Raw genomic sequence first — 20,385 nt, 5'->3', positions numbered from 1 at the left:
GAACTCTATATCTTGAAAGGAAGGGCTGCTAAATCCTCTAACCTTGACTCTCATCCATGATACAAGCTGCCACTGGCTCTTTTGCCTATGGATGGATATTATTCCAGCTGAGATGATGGCCAAGGAAGACCTACTCTAGTCAGGAAAACATTTAGCAGATATGTGTATAACAAGAAAAGAGAATGTGCCTACTGAAGCTTACCTGCCTGGTAAAATCTTATATAAGTCATGTCACTGAAGCTAACTAAAAGACAATTATAGTAGTAATAACTCCTACAACTGAGTGCACAGGCTTGTACTCTTATATGGTATGAGTCTCCAACAAAGGAGACTATCTAAACTATACATAAAAGACATTCTATAAGAGGCTATAGGTGAATTTATCAAAAGCATTTGAGTGACTTGGGAGCACAAGTCCCATTGAAATCTGTGCTCTCAAATCACTTGGGTGCTTTTGCAAATCATGTCTTATATTCATAAGTGTAAATTACAGCAGTGCTTTTTAGCTATTTTATTAACTCATCAAGGGCTAAATTACACAGGTTGAAACTGCTTTGCAAAACTCTATTTGCCTTCTGGCAAATATCTGTTTTGACTTGTGATTAAAGTATCATTACATTTTTCATCAGTATCATGGTAATGGCAGGTAAATGGATTTTTATGTCTGTTCTCATAAATTTTCAAAACAATTTTGAGCTAAGCTCTCATTGACTCTGAGTAAGAATTTCAGGATTTGACCAAACATCTGCTAATTTTCCTTTGGAACAGTTCTAGCACAAGAACCTTGTGCATGGACTAGAATTGCATTAAATGGTTGTAAATAGGAATGAAAAACAAACTATCTGAGTCTATAAAATGTAGCATTAGTTAACATTTCACCCAACTGACTACAGAAGATACTAAGCAGCCTCCTTTCATTAACTTCTCTCTTTTGCAGATCCCTAAAGAGGTATGTGCATTCTATTGGAGACTTCCATCCTCCAGATGACCACCACCTGTTAGGGTTGAGAGTTTAATACAACTGCTGCTTAAAGCATGGTGCCTTCTAAACTGACCACAAACCTTGAGGAGACCTTTGACTGGGGTGTTTTGCTATCTGAAGACAAACACTCCACCTTCTGAATAGCCGTTTTAAAGGAATTGTAGGATGAGGTTTCATCCCAGTCAGATTTTGATCTCATTTACACTAGTCTAAATATGGAGTGACTCCATTGACTTCCATTGATCTTAGGATTACTAAGATCAGAATTGGATCTATGTGTCTAGTAAAGATTCTGGCAGAACAGGGTCCATACTGTATTTTCCTTCCCTGCTTAGAGGAAAACCCAACTTACATTATTTAAAGAAATATCAAACTCTGTGGGTCCCTTTCTCTATGCTGGGCAGGGGCACAATGTCATCAATTTCTCCAACTTTACCTCCCCAATCCTCAATCAATGTTAAGATAAACAGGCTTTCCATTTCTAAAATTAGGACCACAAAGAGGTGTTTGGAGCTAGACAGAGTCATATTCATTACTAGACTGTATCATTCTGTGCTGCGAATTTTGCTATGTTTTTCATCCCCTTCGTTCTTGTCCAATAACATAAAGGGCAGCTATGTACCAATTATCTGCGCTCTGTTTACAGCTTCAGACACAAAGGGAAATGGAACATGTACATTGAAAAAATGCTGGATCTGATTTCTTAATTTTTCATTGCAGTGCAGCTTAGCTTCAGACTGGGTGGGGAGAAATGAGTCGTTGTTTTTGAGTTTTTGAGTCGTTGATTATACCAAAATCCAATCCTTACTTTAAAAAAGAGAAAAGGCACCATATTATTCTACAGTTTACAACAGAGATACTGTAGTGTTTAGGGTTATTATTGTTAAATATAGTATTTTTTATATAAGAAGTTACAACTGATCACCCTTCCAAATGAGTTCAGCACATTTACTCTGTGACCTGACTTTATAGTCAAGCCAGAAACACTATCAGTAAAGCATTCTGCACACCTCCTGTCAAACATTCTCCACCTTTCTTGTTTCATTGCCTTGATGAGTCACACATTTTGAAGGAAAAGTTTGTGGAGTAAAGGTAAATTAAATGGGCTTTCTGAAGGTGTATTTAGCACTGGGATCTTGTTTTAATTCTGATGTTCATGTATGAGTCGCTGATTTGCTTTATAAACTATGTAAAATGTAACCAGATTATCAGCCATGGAAATGTTGAGTGGGATTTTCAAAACAACTAGGGGATTAGCCACACATTTCCCACTGAAATTAATGGGAGTCGTGTGACTAAATTCCCTAGTTGGTTTTGAAAACCTCAAGTCATGTTATTCTTATACCTACTGTTAGAGGTAGAAGGTGCTTGAAGTTTCCATTGCAGCAGCTCATAGCTCACATAACATAGCCAATAAAAAGAATATTCCTTGTGTAGTGTTGCTGAAGGACAACCTGCATCCATTCACAGTTTTGGATTGCGGATACTGTCAGAAGCAAGGAATAGATGATAGGTTTGTGAGGCTGGTGAAACAGGTGAGTGAAGAAATCGGAGAGTTAACCACACTGTATGGCTGCTAGAGCTGCAATGCTACCAAACATCTGTGTGAATTCTGAATGGCCATTTGGTTTGTTCATATTTGTGTCCCTGGTTGCTATACATGAACACTCTCATGGCTGGGGTTTTGTCCTCTTGACTGTTTTGTGCTTATAAATGCCACAGTCATATGACAACAAGAGTGTTTGCTATTCACTTTTCCTGATTAAAAAATATCAGCCATCCAATAAGGGAGCAGAAACAAAGGCATGTGACTTTAGGGTTGCCAAGTTTGGTTGGACATATTCCTGGAGATTTCATCACATGACATAATCTTTAATTAAAGATTAATCTTTAATTCCTGGAGACTCCAGGCCAATCCTGGAGGGCTGGCAGCCATATGTGACCAATCACATGCCGTGAATAGTCAAAGTGAACAGTTCGCAAACACCTCATAGGCTGAATACATTTGTAAAAATCAAAGTCTTTTCACAAACAATTCATGAAAAGGAAAAGTGCTAAATTAATGGAACAATTTATTCACAACAAATAATTTGTTCAGCTCTGAGTCCACATTAACATGGTACTATTTGCTGTTGTCTCACAGACCTTATAGAGACATATAAAAAGTTTGATCCTGCTCAAGTTAAGCACCGTCCCCTTTCTGTTGTTCAGCCTGTTGTGCTGGGTTTGTTTATTATATTGATATGGCAGAACATTCGTGCTTGTCTCCCTCACTCAGAGGTTATATTGCTTCCAGCTAGCATGAAGTTCTGGGGATGGCTTTTAAACAATGAAATAGAACCTGGGAAATTAGGCTTTCTGGTGACTTTATCCAGTTGATTTTTAATAGAATATTATTTTTGCCAGCTGCAAAATCACACAGATATCCATCTGAGCCGAGATTTCTTCACAACCCACCGGCCAGTAGCCCGATCTGACACCTATGTTAACCTGCGCGAAGTCTCCGGCCGTCTCAAACTGCCCCAAGGAGAGTACCTCATTGTGCCATCCACATTCGAGCCTTTCAAAGATGGAGAGTTCTGCCTTCGAGTTTTCTCTGAGAAACAGACTAAAGCTCAGTATGTATCTTCTTCATAATTCTCTCTCTGCTCAAAGTGAGGCATGCAAGGAACAAGGTGGAAAGTTCCACACTACATGGAAGTCTTGAGAACCATGAATGCCCTCAACTCAAGGGCTACTTGTGTCACAAAGTCAATACATCCACACACACATGCCGACTCTCTCATTTCTCTGGGGATGCTCGACCCCCACTCTGCCCCAAGCCTGACCCCCAATCCACCCCTCCCTCAAGGTCCCACCTACCCCGCTTCTTCCCACCCTGTTCCACCCTCTGCCCCCAGCGCCTTCTGCCTGCCGCTGAACAGCTGATCCACACTGGGTGGGAGGTGTTGGGGGGAAGGAGCTGATTGGCAGGGCCCACCGGTGGGTGCTGAGCACCCACTATTTTTTTTCTGTGGGTGCTCCATCCCACATTATAGAGCAATGGGTCGTCAACTGTGTTCTAGTGCACCACTACTGTAGTATCTGAACACCACCTCCGGTTGACAGAGTAATAGTTCTTTGTCAAAAAGCACCCTGGGAAACATAAGAACAGCTATATTATGTCAGATTAAAGGTCCATCTAGTTCAGTATCCTGTCTTCTGACAGTGGCCAATGCCAGGTGCCCCAGAGGGAATGAATAGAGTAGGCAATTATCGAGTGATCCAGCCCCGGTCATCCACTCCCAGCTTCTGGCAATCAGAGGTTAGGGACACTCAGAGCATGGAGTTGCATCCCTGACCATCTTGGCTAATAGCCATTGATGGACCTATCCTCCATGAACTTATTCTTTTTTGAGCCCTGTTATAGTCTTCGCTTTCACAACATCCTGTGGCAAGGAGTTCCACAGGTTGACTGTGTGTTGTGTGAAGTAGTACTTCCTTTTGTTTGTTTTAAACCTGCTGCCTATTAATTTCATTGGGTAACCCTGGTTTCTGTGTTATGTGAAGGAGTAAATAACACTTCATGAGTGGTGTGGAGAAAGTAAATAACAATTTTATAGACCTCTATCATATCCCCGATTAGTTGTCTCTTTTCCAAGCTGAAAAGTCCCAGTCTTTTTAATCTCTCTTTATACGGAAGTTGTTCCATACCCTTAATCATTTTTGTTGTCCTCCATCTTTTCCATTCCAATATATCTCTTTTGAGATGGGGTGGTAGGAACTACACACAGTATTCAAGGTGTGGGTGTACCGTGGATTTATGTAGTGGCATTATGATATTTTCTGTTTTCTTATCTAGCCCTTTCTTAATGGCTCCTAACATTCTGTTAGCTTTTTTGACTGCCATTGCACATTGAGCAGATGTTTTCAGAGAAAGGATCAGAAGTGTGAGGGAGAAGATGGTCTTCAAGCATATATGTCACACAAATTGGCCAGTAGAAGGAAAAGGCTAGAGAGGCTGAATACACGGCAAGAGAACAGGTCATCTGGTGTACATGGAAGCAGTGCTGGATTTAAAAATGTAGTGATGTTATGTGTGCTGAGGTAGGATTACTGCAGACAGAAAAGCTCAAGTTATTATGTTAGAGACCGCAGTGCTATACAAGAATCCATTACTTTGTAAAGTATTTTACAGGCCAATGCTAGACTGTCATGTCTTTATTTTTTTTTCCTCAGGGAAATCGGTGATGTAGTGGCTGCAAAACCATATGAGGTAAATGCCATAGTTAGGTCTAAATGAACAGCTTCTTGGGCAAGCAGACATTTGATTTGGGATTTTGTTGCTGTTGGCTTGAGCTGAAATCAGAGTATCTAACCATATTCATGTAAAGAAGGCCTGTAATTGAAAACCTCCTTCTCCTATCAATCTGGTTTACAGGTTTCATGTGCATTTTTGGTGCAAAATTTTGCCTATGCAATTTTGTAACTGAGCCATAGTGCATCAGTTCAGAATACATATACGCAAGGACAATATAATACCATGGTATAGTGCAGGGGTCAGCAACCTGCGGCATGCGTGCCAAACACAGCACACGAGCCGATTTTGAGTGGCACGCGGCTGCCTGCCATGGTCCCAGCCCCCAGCCCCATTCAGCTCCCCCGCCTACCTCTCTCCCCTGCAGGGGCAGGAGGCAGAAGCTTGGTCCTGCGGCGGCCAAGCTTCCCCCCCCCTCTCTGCTTTCCCCAGCGTCGTGCTTTCCTGCCCCTCTCCCTCTCCTTCCCTGTGCCAATCAGCTGATGGCCCTTGTGAGGGGGAAGGGGGAAGAGCGGCAGCCTGCACGCAGCTCCGTAGAGGACAAGAGAGGGGTAGGGACGGAGCCTTGGGGAAGGGGGTGGAACAGGGCACATCCCTTCCAGCCCCCTGCCATGAGCCGCTCAGGGCAGGGAGCTGGGAGCACTCCCACGAGTCGAGCAGCCCTCTGCCATGACCCCACACACACACTCAGCCTTCTGCCCTGTCCCCCATAGCCCCCAGCCCTCTGCCATGACCCTTGAACCCCGCCACACACCCAGTGTTCTGCCCTGAACCCCCCACACCCCAACACACACCTAACCTTCCGCCCTGCACCCCACAGCCCCATCCCTCTGCCCTGAATCCCCCCCAGCCTTCTGCCCTACACTCCCCCCACACCCCAGCCCTCTGCCTTGATCCCTGAACCCCCCCCACACCCCAGCCGTCTGCCCTGAACCCCCCCCAGGTCTGGGGTCCCAGCCACAGGCCCTGCTCAGCCCGCTGCCGGCTTAGATGAACAGAACCCCAGGCTGGCAGCGAGCTGAGCAGGCTGGCGGCATAAGATCAGCATTTTAATTTAATTTTAAATGACGCTTCTTAAACATTTTGAAAACCTTGTTTACTTTACATACAATAGTTTAGTCATATATTACAGACTTATAGAAAGAGACCTTCTAAAAGCGTTGAAATGTATTACTGGCACGCAAAACCTTAAATTAGAGTGAATAAATGAAGACTCGGCACATCACTGCTGAAAGGTTGCTGACCCCTGGTATAGTGTGATCTTTTCCATAAAGAAGAATAATCTCAAAATACATCTCAAAAGCAAGCCTCCAGGGAACTATATAATTGCTATAGACAGTCTCAACACAATTTTCTCCACATCTATTTTGTGATCCTAATTTGATAACACAAGAGTCCTTTCCAATCAGTTTTACTACACAGCAGTTAAACATCCGCAGCTGGCTCAAGTCAGCTGACTTGGGTCGGGCTGCGGGCAGCGGCAGCTCCAGGCACCAGTGCACCAAGTGTGTGCCTGGGGCGGCAAGCCGCGGGGGGCAGCCTGCCGGTCACTTTGAGGGCGGAAGTCAGGCAGCCTTTGGCAGCTTGCCTGTGGGAGATCCGCCAGTCCCGCGGATTTGGCGGCAGGTATGCCAAATCTGCGGGACCAGGGATCTCCCAAGGCATGGAAGGCAGCCTGACCGCTGTGCTTAGGGCGGCAAAAAAGCTAGAGCCGCCCCTGGCTGCGGGGCTGTAAAATTGCTGTGTAGACGTTCAGGCTCGGACTTGAACCCAAGCTCTGGGACCCCGTTCGTCTTCCAAATTGAATTAAACCATTTATTTAGGAAATTATTTTGTCTGGCAATTTCAAACACACCCACCCATTTCCTGACACCTGTGTCTAGTATAATAAAACACATTACTGCTTATCTCTTCCCTTTAGCCTCATGTTGATGACAAAGGCATAGATAAGGAGTTCAAGAGCCTGTTTCAGAAGCTTTCTGGAGAGGTGAGTGGTTTAAAGAGAGAGAAAAAGACAGTGAAATCTTAGTACCGAGTTAGAAAACTATCTTGAGTACCAAGTCTCTTGTTTATCTAGTCTTCCGAAGAATAGAATGGATTTCCCCTTTTATTAACTCACAGCTACCATTTTGGTCCAATTTAATGTACCCTACAACAGAACAGTTGTACCACGTTATTTCCTCTTATTGATGCAGAATGTGATTCTCTCAAGGTGTAGCATCCTTTTAAGAATGGTGGAAGTGAGTGATGTTACTATGTGGTGATATAAATTATCTGGGGAATCAGCTACTTGGTGCTGGTGCATAATTTGGAGTGTTGTACTAATGGCTATTAGGACTATATTCCTTGTTGTTGGTTAGAAGTTGCTGGACTCAGGAATCTGTTAGCTGGAGGGTAGTATTGCACTCTCTCCTAATTACTGCATAGGAGACCTTAGCATCTGCAGAATTCTGCTGCACAAACTAGCTTGTAGCTGTCACATTAGATTTGCTCTTAAGGAGCAAATACCTGGGGCCAATTTGAAGTGTGAAAGCATCATTTTTAGCCACAGAAGCTTGTTTGAGTTGTGATGGGTGAATTTCAGTTGCTTCCCTTTCAGTTTCCGTAAGTCTGAATGCATTTCTGAATCTCTTTAGTTGAGGAACTGAGTCAGTGGTTGCTGGTAGACGTGTCACATTTAGTGGGTTGCCACACTGTGGTTAGCTGAGATACCATGCACTTCACATTCTATGTATAAGGAAATATCTGTGATGTGTCTCAGGCTTTGTCTACATTAGAACTTTTGTCGGCAAAACTTTTGTCGGTATAAAGTGGCTACACAGGAGACCTTATAGTGGCACAGCTGCAGCAGTACAGCTGTGTTGCTGTCAGGTCTGTAGTGTAGACCATGCATTAGAGTCCTATGCCTTAAGATAAGCATTAGAAGTGGAGTTGTCTGTAAGGGTATTGCAGTGAATGAATGCACAGTTGGTTTGTTCCAAACGTTAATCATGTTATCACCTGAAATACCTTTGTTTTCTGTTTCCAGGACTGTGAAATGGCTGCAAATGAACTTCAAACTGTTCTGAATAGGGTTTTAGCAAATAGTAAGTGACATTAGAAGTTTCACACTGAGCAAGGCTGATAGGCAAATGCTGCAAGTAAGACATACAGGATCTCTCTTTGGTTCACAATGAATTTCTGTGCCATGGTCATTTCTGATAGCACATGAACAAGTAATAATGTTAAAGGAAAACTGCTGGGATCAGTTTGGGGTAATGAATGTTTCTATAAGATAACTGTCACTTCAAAATAATGGGACTGGAATGTGGAGTTCGAATAGAGAGGTCAGGGCTCACCCTGGGAGAAGTGACTGGGTCTTGCTCACTGTGTGTCTCTACATTTGGATCCAGCCTAACAAACTGAACAGGTACTTGTCTGAAATCCATGCCTAAGAACGACTCCAGAGGTGTTGCTGTGTGGCACACCATGGCCTCCTGGAACCTTATATTGACAACAAAGATGTAACTCAGGTCCTTCTGCTCCAAAAGCACAATCCTCTACCACATGAGCTAAGGAGAATCTCTATTAGCAGTACAGGATTTATGACAGAATGTGCAACACCAATTCTACCAGGAGAGGGCACCCTACCCAGTTCACTATAGTGTATTCTGTGTAATCTACGTTGATTACAAAAGAATCGGTTTTGTTCAGTGAAAACACAGAAGCTCTCTCTTTCTTTAAATGGATGCAGCATAGATCCTTGGCAGGGCAGTTTGGGAAAAGCATGTACTGCAACTGCCCGTACTGTATATGTTCTGTGGATAAACGGGCCTTTCTTCTCCGGTATTTTTAATCCAAACCGTTTTGCCTGTACTAAATATTCACTTTGTTTTTTAAATAAATTGGGAGAGGGGGTGCATAGAAGAAATGTTAGTAGCAATGAAAGTGTATTTGCCCTAATAGCAGATGCTGACTGTGGGTGGACTGTATTTCTGTGGGCTGCAGAAAATATTTGTCTAAAGTATTTCTGACTGTTTTTTGTTCAGGGGTAGACATTAAAAGTGATGGATTCAACATAAACACCTGCAGAGAGATGATCAGTCTCTTAGATGTATCCTTTAAATGTCACTTCACTGTTCTCTGAAGTTCCTAGATCTCCCTGGTGAAGAATTTTGACTAGATAAGGCTAGATTTACACTTCCCATTTTCCCAGTACATCTGTCTTCACTTGCTGTAGGCATAAACTCAGAAAAGTAGCTCTGTCAGCAAAGATATTAACCCTTTCGTGACCAGACCTTCACCACCCCTGCTTTGTGGCTCTCATCTGTTAATGTGTTCTTTAGACATAGCTGGTCTGCTCTGCAGCACAGCAAGGGCATTCTGCCTGAATACACCTAGTGCAGCAACGAGAGCTCAGGATAGACACACTCAGTGTGCTTGGGAACTGTGCAATGGTTGTTATGCACAATGTGAACTTCCTTCTGCAGGGTCATATGATCTTCTCCCTTTACACAGTGTAGCCCTAAAGGTGCAGAGAAAGATCAGAGGAACTATGTGATGGGGAAAGGCTTTGTATACCCCTGTCCCATGGCATGCCTCCTGAGGGAGATGAGCTTCACATGGCCAGAGGACTAGGGTTAGGACAGTGATGGGCAACCTGTGGCCCATGGGCTGCACACGGCCCGTCAGGGTGATCTGCTGGTGGGCTGTGAGACAGTTTGACCGTCCACAGGCATGACCACCCGCAGCTCCCAGTGGCCGCAGATTGCTGTTCCCGGCCAGTGAGAGCTGCAGGATTTAAAAATTTGATTTAAAAATGGTCAGTGATGGAGAATCCATCACAACACTTGGTAAATTGTTCCAATGGTTAATTACTGTCACTGTTAAAAATCTACCCCTTATTTCCAGTCTGAATTTGTCTGGCTTCAACTTCCAGCCATTGGATTGTGTTATACCAGGGGTTGGCAACCTATGGCACGCGTGCCAAAGATGGGAGCACCAAACAGGAGCTCCTGCACCCCCCTCCAACCCGCACATTCCCACCTGCACCCCTTACACCAAATGGGAGCTGCCCAGGTAAGCGCTTCACATCCAAAGCTCCTGCCCCAACCCTGAGCCCCCTCCCTCATTCTATCTCCTGGCCAGACCTTACACCCCAACACCCAGCCTGCTCCTTCACCCCCAGCCTTGTGCTCAGTGCACTCTCACCCTCAGCTCAGTGCAGAGAGAGAGGGGAAGAGAATGGGCCAGAACCAGGGAGAAGGTAAGTACCCACTGTATGTGGGCAGGGCCGGGACCCCAGACTGGAAGCGGGCTGAGTGAGTCCGGCAGCCGGGATCCCGGCTGGCAGGAGCCGGCAGATGGAACCTCTGAGCGGCAGCAGGCTGAGCTGCTCAGCCCACTGTCGGTCTGGGGTCCCGGCCGCTGGCCTCGCACAGCCCGTTGCCAGTCTGGGGTTCTGGCCACCAGCCCCGCACAGCCTGTTGCCAGTCTGGGGTTCTGGCTGCCAGACACTTGCTGCCGGCCTAGGTGAACAGAACCCCAGACCAGCAGTGGGCTGAGCGGGCCGGTGGCGTAAGATCAACATTTTAACTTAATTTTAAATGAAACTTCTTAAACATTTTGAAAACCTGTTTATTTTACAATACAACACTGGTTTAGTTATATAATATATAGACTTAGAGAGAGACCTTCTAAAAACATTAAAATGTATTACAGGCACGCAAAACCATAAATTAAAGTGAATAAATGGAGACTCGGCACACTGCTTCTGAAAGGTTGCCGACCCCTGTGTTATACCTTTCTCTGCTAGACTGAAGAACCAGGTAGACTATAATCAAGTTACACCTTAACCTTCACTTTAAGATAAACAGATTGAGCAACTTGAGTCTATTGCTAGAAAGCAAGTTTACTAATCCTTTAATCGTTCTCATGGCTCTTCTCTGAAGCCTCTCCAATTTACCAACATCCTTCTTGAATTATGGGGGACAGAACTGGACAAAATGTTCCAGCAGGGGTCACACCAGTGCCAAATACAAGGGTAAAATAACCTCTTTACTCCAACTGGAAAGTCCCCTATTTATGCAACCCACAATCTTGTTAGCTCTTTTGGCCACAGCATCATACTGGGTGTTCATGTTAGCTGAACCCATCACGACCCCAAAACCGTTTTCATCAGGATGGAGTCCCCCATCCTGTAAATAAGGCCACCATCCTTTGTTTCTAGATGTATAATTTTACATTTAGTGGTATTAAAACACATATTGGGGGGAAGTATAGCTCACTGGTTTGCGCATTGGTCTGCTAAACCCAGCGTTGTGAGTTCAATCCTTGAGGAGGCCACTTAGGGATCTGGGGCAAAAATCAGTACTTGGTCCTGCTAGTGAAGGCAGGGGGCTGGACTCAATAACCTTTCAAGGTCCCTTCCAGTTCTAGGAGATAGATATATCTCCAATTATAATAATTGTTTGCTTATGCCCAATTTACCAGGTGATCCAGATTGCTCTGAATCAGTGACCAGTCCTCTTCATTATTTACCACTGCCCCAGTTTTTGTGTCACCTACAAACTTTAATTTAATTCAGAATCTCTTATTATTTGAAATCTCTTTGTTCTTTTTAGCAGTCAGAAGTTCTTGGCTCAGCACAGGTGTAATCAGCATAGACCAGGGCAGCCTCTGAGCGTCCAATGTAAAGTCAATCATTTTGGCTATTAAAAAAAGGCTCTAAGTATTGGGTTACTCCTCTGTGTATGAAATGGGAGTGTAATCTAATAGGTGTAGTACCGTCTAACAATCCAATACAGTACTGCAGATAGACCAGGAATTCTTGGCACACCCTTAGCTAAGCAAACTTAAAACTGCAGGTGTCTCTCCAATGGGTGGATTACAAATGGAAACTACTATGTACACTACAAATGTACACTACATTGCAATGGGTCATTTATTTGTTATCAGTGCTGGTTATTCTTCCTCTTTGATATGGGTAGAAATTGACCCGTTCTGAATTTGAACTGAGCCTTAACATACCTAGACCAACGGGACTGGCACCTTGGGACTCGTAGAATTCAAGATACTTTGGCTGAAGATTCAAAAATATCTGGTAACTAACTTATTTCATTGTCTCCCTGCCCCCAGCTAGCTCTGTGAAATACAGGTTTAAACAGAGATGTGTCCAAGCCACCAAGGTCAGAAACAGGTCCCAATTTCCCCTAATGTTTGGAATTTTGATCAGGGCTCTAGTTTAGATGCATTTCTGATTTAAAGAGACACAGTCAATTCTTCTTCCAACTCAGCCCACCACTCTATATTTTATAACACTTTCTCAGAAGCTTGAACAACTCTCTTTGCTTGGTGATTTCATTCCAACCTGCTAGGCAAACATGGATTCATCCCCACCTCTTATATTTTAATACAATTGAAATGAACATGGCTCTGCTGTTTTGCTGTGTAACATAATTATTGTGCACCAAGGTCACTAATACCTGCTTTGGAATAGAATTTGTTAGTTACCTGCTGCAGCAGAATACAAGGCACTTCTATTTTTGCAGGGCTGACCAAAATAGATATTGTTTGCGTTTTTTGGTAAATGTCTCTGTGAAGGGTTCCCCCTGGGGTGCCCCCTGGAACTGGGGCACCACTGAGCCCTCTGACCCACCAGCCTAGGTTCCCACTCTCACTGTGCTGCTGTGACAAGGTGCAGACACATTCCCGGTCTTACACTTCCACCAGCATATGCACAGGTATGGACACACCCAGCTGCAGTTACATGCCAACAATAGAGAGGCTACAGCCAAAATAACCCCAGCTTCCCAGTCTAGGGCACCAGAGCTGTACTATTCTGCCCTGGTCCAAACCCCAACCAGTATGAATGTATTTTCCTGTTTGCCTCCGCCACAATGCGGAGAGGAAATGCAACACCCCCTCTGAGCGAAGATTCCCAAACTCCAAACTCACTGGTTTAGGTTAAAACATAAAATAAATGTATTAACTACAAAAGATGGATTTAAAATGATTATAAGGGATAGCAAACAGATCAAAGCAGTTTACCTAGCAAATAACAAAAAAGCAAACTAAGTTTAACACACTAGTTAGATTGACTATGAATTAGCAGTTTCTCACCCTGACTGATTCTACCAGCAGTCTGGCAGATTCTCAAGGTACAAGCTGCATTTGCTTTGCAGCTTGGGTTTCTCAGGTTTCCATACACAGGCTAGAAATCCCTTTAGCCTGGATCCAGCACTTTCCCCAATTCAGTCTTTGTTCCTCAGTTGTTTCCAGGAGTCCTCTTGAGTGGAGAGTGAATAACAACTGATGATGTCACTCCCTGCCTTATATAGCTTTAGCATATGGCGGAAACTCTTTGTTTCAAAGTTTGGTTCCCAGACCAGTTTGTGGAAAAACACAGGCATCCCAAGCTGGAGTCCAGAGTCACATGGCCTGATCACAGGCCCTTGCATACCTTGCTGAGTCATAGCTGCCATTACTTACAGGCTGTCTGGAGTGTTCTCAGGGATGCTCACCAAGTAATGGATAAGCTTCTCCTAAGGCTTATTATTTTTTCCTAATGGTCCATTACCTGAATAGGCTCTTCCCCACCCACTATCTAGACTGAAAGCATCTTGCCTATTGGGTGTTACCCTGGTGTAACTACATTTGAAATACAGATACATAGTCAGTACAGTAACTCCTCGCTTAACGTTGTAGTTATGTTCCTGAAAAATGCTATTATAAGTGAAACAACATTATGCAAATCCAATTTCCCCATAAGAATTAGGTTAGGTTCCAGGGGAAAATATTTTCTCCAGACAAAAGGCTGTTTTTTACACACATGCACGCACACACAGTATAAGTTTTAAACAGACAATTTAATACCGTACACAGCAATGATGATTGTGAAGCTTGGTTGAGGTGGTGAAGTCAGAGGGTGGCAGAGGGTGGGGTATTTCCCAAGGAATGCCTTAGTGCTAAATGATGAACTAGCACTTAGTTGAGCCCTGAAGGGTTAACACATTGTTAATGTAGCCTCACACTCTACAAGGCAGAATGAATGGAGGGAGAGGAGACAGCATGGAAGAGAGAGACAGAGATACAGACCCTGTGTGTAAGATAGAGAGAGACAGGCATTGCTCCTTTAAGTATGCTGACCCGCTCTAAGTATACTGCCTTTTAAAGTAGATGAGCAAGTTGAAACAGCAGCTGCTACCAGCAAGCTCCCTCCCTCCTGAGCCCTGTTGTGTTCCCCCTCAGTTCTGTGGAACTAGGATAGAGCTGGAGGAGGCAGGAGCAGGGGGAGGGGGACACCCTGACATTAGCACCCCTCTTCCCCCCCACCTCTGCACAGCAAGCAGGAGGCTCCAAGGCAGAGGGCAGGAGCAGCACATGGCAGTGGGGGGAGGGACAGCTGAACTGCCTGGCAATTGATAGCCTGCTGAGTGGCTGTTGCACAGGGAGCTTAGGGGAGCGGGGAGCTGATGAGGGGCTGCCGGTCCACCCTGGTTCCAAGTCCCCACCAGCTAGCTCCAATGTGCTGCTCTTCCTGCAAGCAGTAGACAAAAGCAAGCGGCTGCCAAATGTTATAAGGGAGCATTGCACCACTTTAAACGAGCATGTTCTCTAATTGATCAGCAATGTAACAACGAAACTACGTTAACCGAGCCAACTTTAAGTGAGGAGTTATTGTACTCATAACTTCAGATACAGAAATGATACATGCATACATATAGGATAATAATATTCAGCAAATCATAACTGTTCCAATCACACCTCACATGACTTATCTTGTATGAAATGCATCAGAATTATGCCCAATTATATCATAATAATATTACTATGACTAATATGGGGTGCAGTGTCACAGTCTCCATGAAATTGCATTTTTTTCTGATAGAGAATTTAATATCCAGAGGATTTTCTGCAAAGTCTGTTTAAAAGAGGGCCAAAGTTTGAACCTAATCTACTTGACAATGCCCCTTTAAGATAAACTTTTGGGATGGTACACATTACAGGCCTGCTCTTGTGAAGGCCACAGCTCCCTCCTTTCCCACTGAAGCCAAGGAGGAGGTGCTCAGATCCTCACAGGTTGGATAGCTTCTGGTCACCAGCATGCAATGATTAGATGGCCTGCGCAAATTAAAACATGCCCCAAGTGCAGTTTCCCCCTGAGCTGATGGCCAGAAGAGTTTCTAATTACTCAGCTAAAGCTGGCTAGCGGATCAATTGGCTATGAGAACGGCCTGTTGTTTCTTTTGAAGTGCTTACCCAAGTAGAAGTTGTATATTACAGTGTTTGCTGAGTGAGAGGGATATTCCTCAAGGGCCTATTTTCCACAGCACAACATGTCGATGGGCAAGCTGCCAGACCACTGGGAATGGTTTCCCAGGACACAGTTTGCCATTAACTAATTGAAAATTTTCCTTCAGTCATTAACACTTTCAGAGAAAAGATGCACTGGCTGGCAGTAGCAGTGCATCTCCCAGCCAATCAGATAGGGGTCCTAACAGGCTAAAGGCAGACTCCACACTTCCTCTTTCTTCTGCTGCAGGAGATCTATAAGAAAGTGGATACAGACTATTCTGGTACCATAGATGCTCATGAGATGCGAAATGCCCTCAAGGAAGCAGGTAAATATCCTGTGTAGAAAGGATGCCCTAATGTGGTATTCCGTATTTTAAAAAAATGAAAATATTGAGGCATTCTGACTAGTCCACTATCCCTCCTGCCTCCTAGCCTCATAATCATGGTGACATCATTGACTTGCCTTTCTCCTCTTGATCCCCATATATATATATATATATATATATATATATATATATCCATCCCCTGGCCACACCTCCTCTTTGGTCATACTATCCACTTCTGGGGTGGTGCTGGCTAGCTCTGGACCCCCTGCAGGAGCAGGTTTTCTGTGGATGATTTGTATCTCTGCAAACTCTTTCTTGGTGGACTTTCTGTGGTTGGGTCCCTGCACTTTGGATTAGGCCAGCACACATCTCATTAAACATGAGCCTAAATCAAGCCCTAAAACTCAATGCCAGCATGTTATGTAGGTAATGGATTCTGCTGCAATTGCTGCTGTTTGGCTGGGGCCCCAGGAGTGCAGTAAGTCTTATTAATTAGGTGCTTATCTCGGGAATATAGGGCTAAGGAACTCTGCAGAACAAGTGGAACATATGCAGTTTATCAAGGCTTTGGGAAGGAGAATGACACCTCTCTCCACCATAGCATAATGGGCTATAGAAAGGAGAATACACAGTAGAGATAATGGAGACCAACAACCTTTCTAGGGGGAATAGCCCATGATCCTTCAGCCACGTCTTTCTGCAGCTGCAAAATTCCATGTGCAACCTGCGTTAAAGAGTGTATGTAACTGCTGCTTGAGTGATTTCTGTGCTTTCAGGTTTCACTCTCAACAATAAGGTGCAAAACATCATTGCTCTTCGCTATGCCTGCAGCAAGATGACCATTGACTTTGATGGCTTTGTGGCCTGCATGATCCGCCTAGAGACCCTCTTTAGTAAGTTCCTTCTTTCGCAGCTGCTGAGCAGAACTGCTGTGCATTGGGAGGGGAGGAAGTTGTTTACATCGGAGTGCTGAGTGCAGAGCACTGTGTGGAAGTGTAAAGGAGCCAGCACAACTGGCTCTGCTTCGCAAACCAATAGAGAAGGCCCCAGACAAAAGCTGGAGGAATTCAGTCCAGATCCAAACTTTAATCATCTTTCTTCTAGACAATAGTCATGGACTAGACTGTGAAGCACTTACTCACCCTGGAAGAATCTCCTACTTATGCAAGTAGATCATTGGCTTCAATGAGACTATGTGTGTTAGTAAATACTTAACCATATGAGTAAGGCTTGTGCAATCTAGCCATAAACTAGCACTTACAGACACATTTTTAAAGGTACTAGGTCTCTAAAGATGTAGATAGATGCCTAGTGGGGTTTTCAATGGGAGTTAGGTGCCTAGGCTGTCTTGAAAATCTCACTAGGCACCTATCTGCATCTTTAGGCACTTTATATCTTTAAAAATCTGTCCCTCTGACCTTTGCAAGCCATAACTCTTTAATCTTCACAGCACCCACATTGGCCCTATTTCAGAAGTGAAGAAAGGAAGGCACAGAGAGGTTAAGAGACTTACCTCAACCCAACCAGCAAGCCACTGGGCAGAACTGGGAATAGGAGTTAGGAATCCCTAGCTCAGCTAACCAAATGTATCCAGGCTGGAGGCTTTCCACCATGGCCTGCCCTTTCCTCAGTTCTCTAGTCCACACTGTATCTAGCAACTCCAATGAGTTCTGAGAATGGCAGAGCTTCAAAATGGGGAAGATGAAATCTGTTCTGATCAAAATAAGTGGCCTAAATCTTCACCTGAAAGTCAAACCGAAACCAAACCAACTTCTCTAACTTGTTAAATGGCACCCAGAAATCATTTATCTCAAATGAACCTCTAAACCCATTTAAGGTTTGCCCAGCACCAGTTCAAAGCTCTTTGTCTGTAAAAGGGTCAAGGATGCAGATTATTCTCTGGTACCGAGGCTTGGTTCATTAAAAATAAACTCAATGTTCACATTGAGAAGACAGTGGAAATCTAGAATATGCTTTCGTCTCGGGGCAGTGAAGGAGTTTCATGGGTTTGTATGGCTATAAAATCAGATGAGATACAAAATCCACCACTTAAGAAGCTGTTGTACTATAGGATTATGGGAGAGAGGAAAAGGAGTAGCCATCTAACCTCCGTTTGTAAATTCTGAAGAAACACCCAGTATAATAATAGATCAAGGACAGTCTGATTTTTTTGTGGATTGCTAATAGAGATGGGCTGACAAAAGTGGAGAACTCATTTACTCTTTTGAATGAATGCAGGCTAATGTTAACTGTTCCATTTGACTGACCATTGGGGATTATTTCAAGATGGTGAAACGCTTTTCTTAATCCTTCTATGATTTATGATTACATGCACTATGTTTCCAGTGCTCTGCCCCCACACTAAACATCTCACCTAGTTTACCTTATCTAGGCCTGGGTCAGATCTCACATTCATGGGTGCATCCCTACATATCATGTGAAATGGCCAGTGCTTTGTGGCTGTCCTGTTCTGAACACAGAATGTGTCATAGTGGGTCCCGCCTGATAGGCTATCCCATGCAGTGGCTTATGAATGATACTTAAGAGGAAGGGAGGGAAATGGTTTGTAATGCTCCTACCCAATTGTGACTCAGAATTTGCCCCTGAATCCAGATTTGAATAGGTCATTGTGGGAGGCCTCCATATTTTGTCAGACACTGTGTTACTTATATTTTATTTTTTCCCTTCTTTTGTTCTTCAGAAATGTTCAAGATCCTAGACAAAGACAAGAATGGAGTCGTCCAGCTCTCTTTGGCTGAGGTAAGGCTAGTTACATCAAACTACTCTATGGTTAAACTGTTGCAATGACTGGTCACAATTAAAACATATTTCCTCAGGAAATCCATTATCAGCTTTATAAACAAATGTAATAACGATTCAAACAGGAGACTTACTGAAGATTCCACAGTGGAAGAGAGATTTTCAGACAAAAAGCTCTTACTAAAATCCTTCCTAAACCAATAGTTGTTCTTCCAGAGAATGAACACTTATCATACAGCGAGAAAGAATTTATTCAAAATGCCTCCATTTGTCTAGGAGATAATATCCTTATGGGTATTTTCATTCTCTTCTTTCAAAGTGGAGCAAAGCACTAGAAAATGCACAGCAGGGAACAATTCTTGCACAGGCAGAAGGTGAACTAAGATTTCATGTCTTTTTTTTTTTTTGAGGGTTTTTATTGTTCAAATCAAAGTAGTGCAAAAGTAATGAGGCCCAGTCCTTCCTCTACAGGGTTAATCCAAATGGAGGGATGAATGGGAGTCCCCCACTGTGATTCCAGTGGCAGTTCATTATATCCTGTTAAGATGTCGGAGGAATCTGGCTCCAAGTTTGTTTAAAAAGATCATGCATCTCTTTTTGTAGCATTCTCTCGTCCCAGTTTTTGCAAAGTTTGAAGCCAGCTCCCAGCTCTGAACTTCTCCAAAGTTCAAGAGCGATTGGATCTGTGGGTTTTGGTTCACCCTATAAAAGAGATTAGATGCCGATCCAATCTTCCCCAAAGTCCGGTGGTGTTTGGATCCATAGTTTCCTTTCAGGGCCCATATGTAATTCCACTAAAGACAATTAATGGGCCTTCCAGGCAGTCTAACTCCTTTTTTCTCTTCCTCCCACAGTGGCTGTGCTGTGCAATGGTTTGAGCTGTTGCATCTGAATTGAGTACAGATCCCTGTGACTCTTGCAAATGCGTTATGATTTTCATATACCTGGAAACTTGGAAGATATTTATTTCCTGTGTATCTGAGTGACTGTCAATCTGCTGCTCCCCTCTTACAGGGAGAAAAAATCCTGTTTCAATCACCAGCAACTTATTTCAAGCCAAAATGAAAATAAAATGATTCCCTGCCATTTGGAAAACAAACACTGCAATGATACTTTAAAAAACAAACAAACAAACCTTTTCTTTTTTCTGCCTGGGGAGTATTTTTGTGTCATGCTGAAATGTCATGAATTACAATTACCACAGATAGGCCCAAAGGGCAGAACTTAGATTCAAATTCCAGCTCCACTCCAAGATTCAGCAGTGTTCAGATCCAAACAGCTGGTCTGGACAGAAAGGGATAGAAAGGGTCAGCTACAAAATTTGTATCAGATTTTGAAGCATCCACCCATATCCTGAATTTGAATCTAGAAGTTTGGTTTGGGCCCATCTCTAAAGACTTTGTTTAGTGACCTGGTTTAGTCTATTCCATTTAGGAATAGCATAACACCTGAGTGCCTTCCAGATTGAGAATAAACAAGGAGGATAGCATCTGTCATTTGAGTTTTAGTGAGCAAGAGAAGGAGGAGGGAATCTGAAAGCCCTTTTTATGGCTCTTTTGTTTTTTTTCAGGTAGGAGAAGGAGAGGGCAAGGTGGTAAGGAAAGATGTGATTTGTGCTCTCAGTAGGCACATTGGTTGATAACAAACCTTGTCAGTGATCCACATGCAGGCCCAAAACCAAGTATTTACATTTAATAGGTAGAAAAGGGGAGTGTGCAGCCTGGGAAGGAGTCCTATTATCTCAT

At 43.7% G+C, this 20,385-nt stretch overlaps 1 protein-coding gene across 1 annotated transcript in view; it reads left to right on the top strand.

Moving 5' to 3' along the window:
- The window catches only part of LOC127048699 (calpain-8-like), a 46,890-nt gene extending 27,156 nt beyond the window's left edge, over positions 1–19,734 (top strand). Inside the window, exons 11-20 of the mRNA XM_050948528.1 lie at positions 3,389–3,600; positions 5,201–5,237; positions 7,201–7,266; positions 8,308–8,365; positions 9,308–9,372; positions 12,292–12,360; positions 15,802–15,880; positions 16,657–16,773; positions 18,582–18,640; positions 19,495–19,734. Of these exons, the coding sequence (XP_050804485.1) occupies positions 3,389–3,600; positions 5,201–5,237; positions 7,201–7,266; positions 8,308–8,365; positions 9,308–9,372; positions 12,292–12,360; positions 15,802–15,880; positions 16,657–16,773; positions 18,582–18,640; positions 19,495–19,518 (786 nt within the window). The 3' untranslated portion in view covers positions 19,519–19,734. The remainder of the gene's footprint in view (positions 1–3,388; positions 3,601–5,200; positions 5,238–7,200; positions 7,267–8,307; positions 8,366–9,307; positions 9,373–12,291; positions 12,361–15,801; positions 15,881–16,656; positions 16,774–18,581; positions 18,641–19,494) is intronic.
- The last annotated feature ends 651 nt before the right edge of the window (positions 19,735–20,385 follow it).

This window comes from Gopherus flavomarginatus, chromosome 4, assembly GCF_025201925.1.
Source record: "Gopherus flavomarginatus isolate rGopFla2 chromosome 4, rGopFla2.mat.asm, whole genome shotgun sequence".
Lineage (NCBI taxonomy): Eukaryota > Metazoa > Chordata > Testudines > Testudinidae > Gopherus > Gopherus flavomarginatus.
Note: the sequence above shows the minus strand (reverse complement) of the source record. Positions and strands in the feature narration are given on the sequence as shown.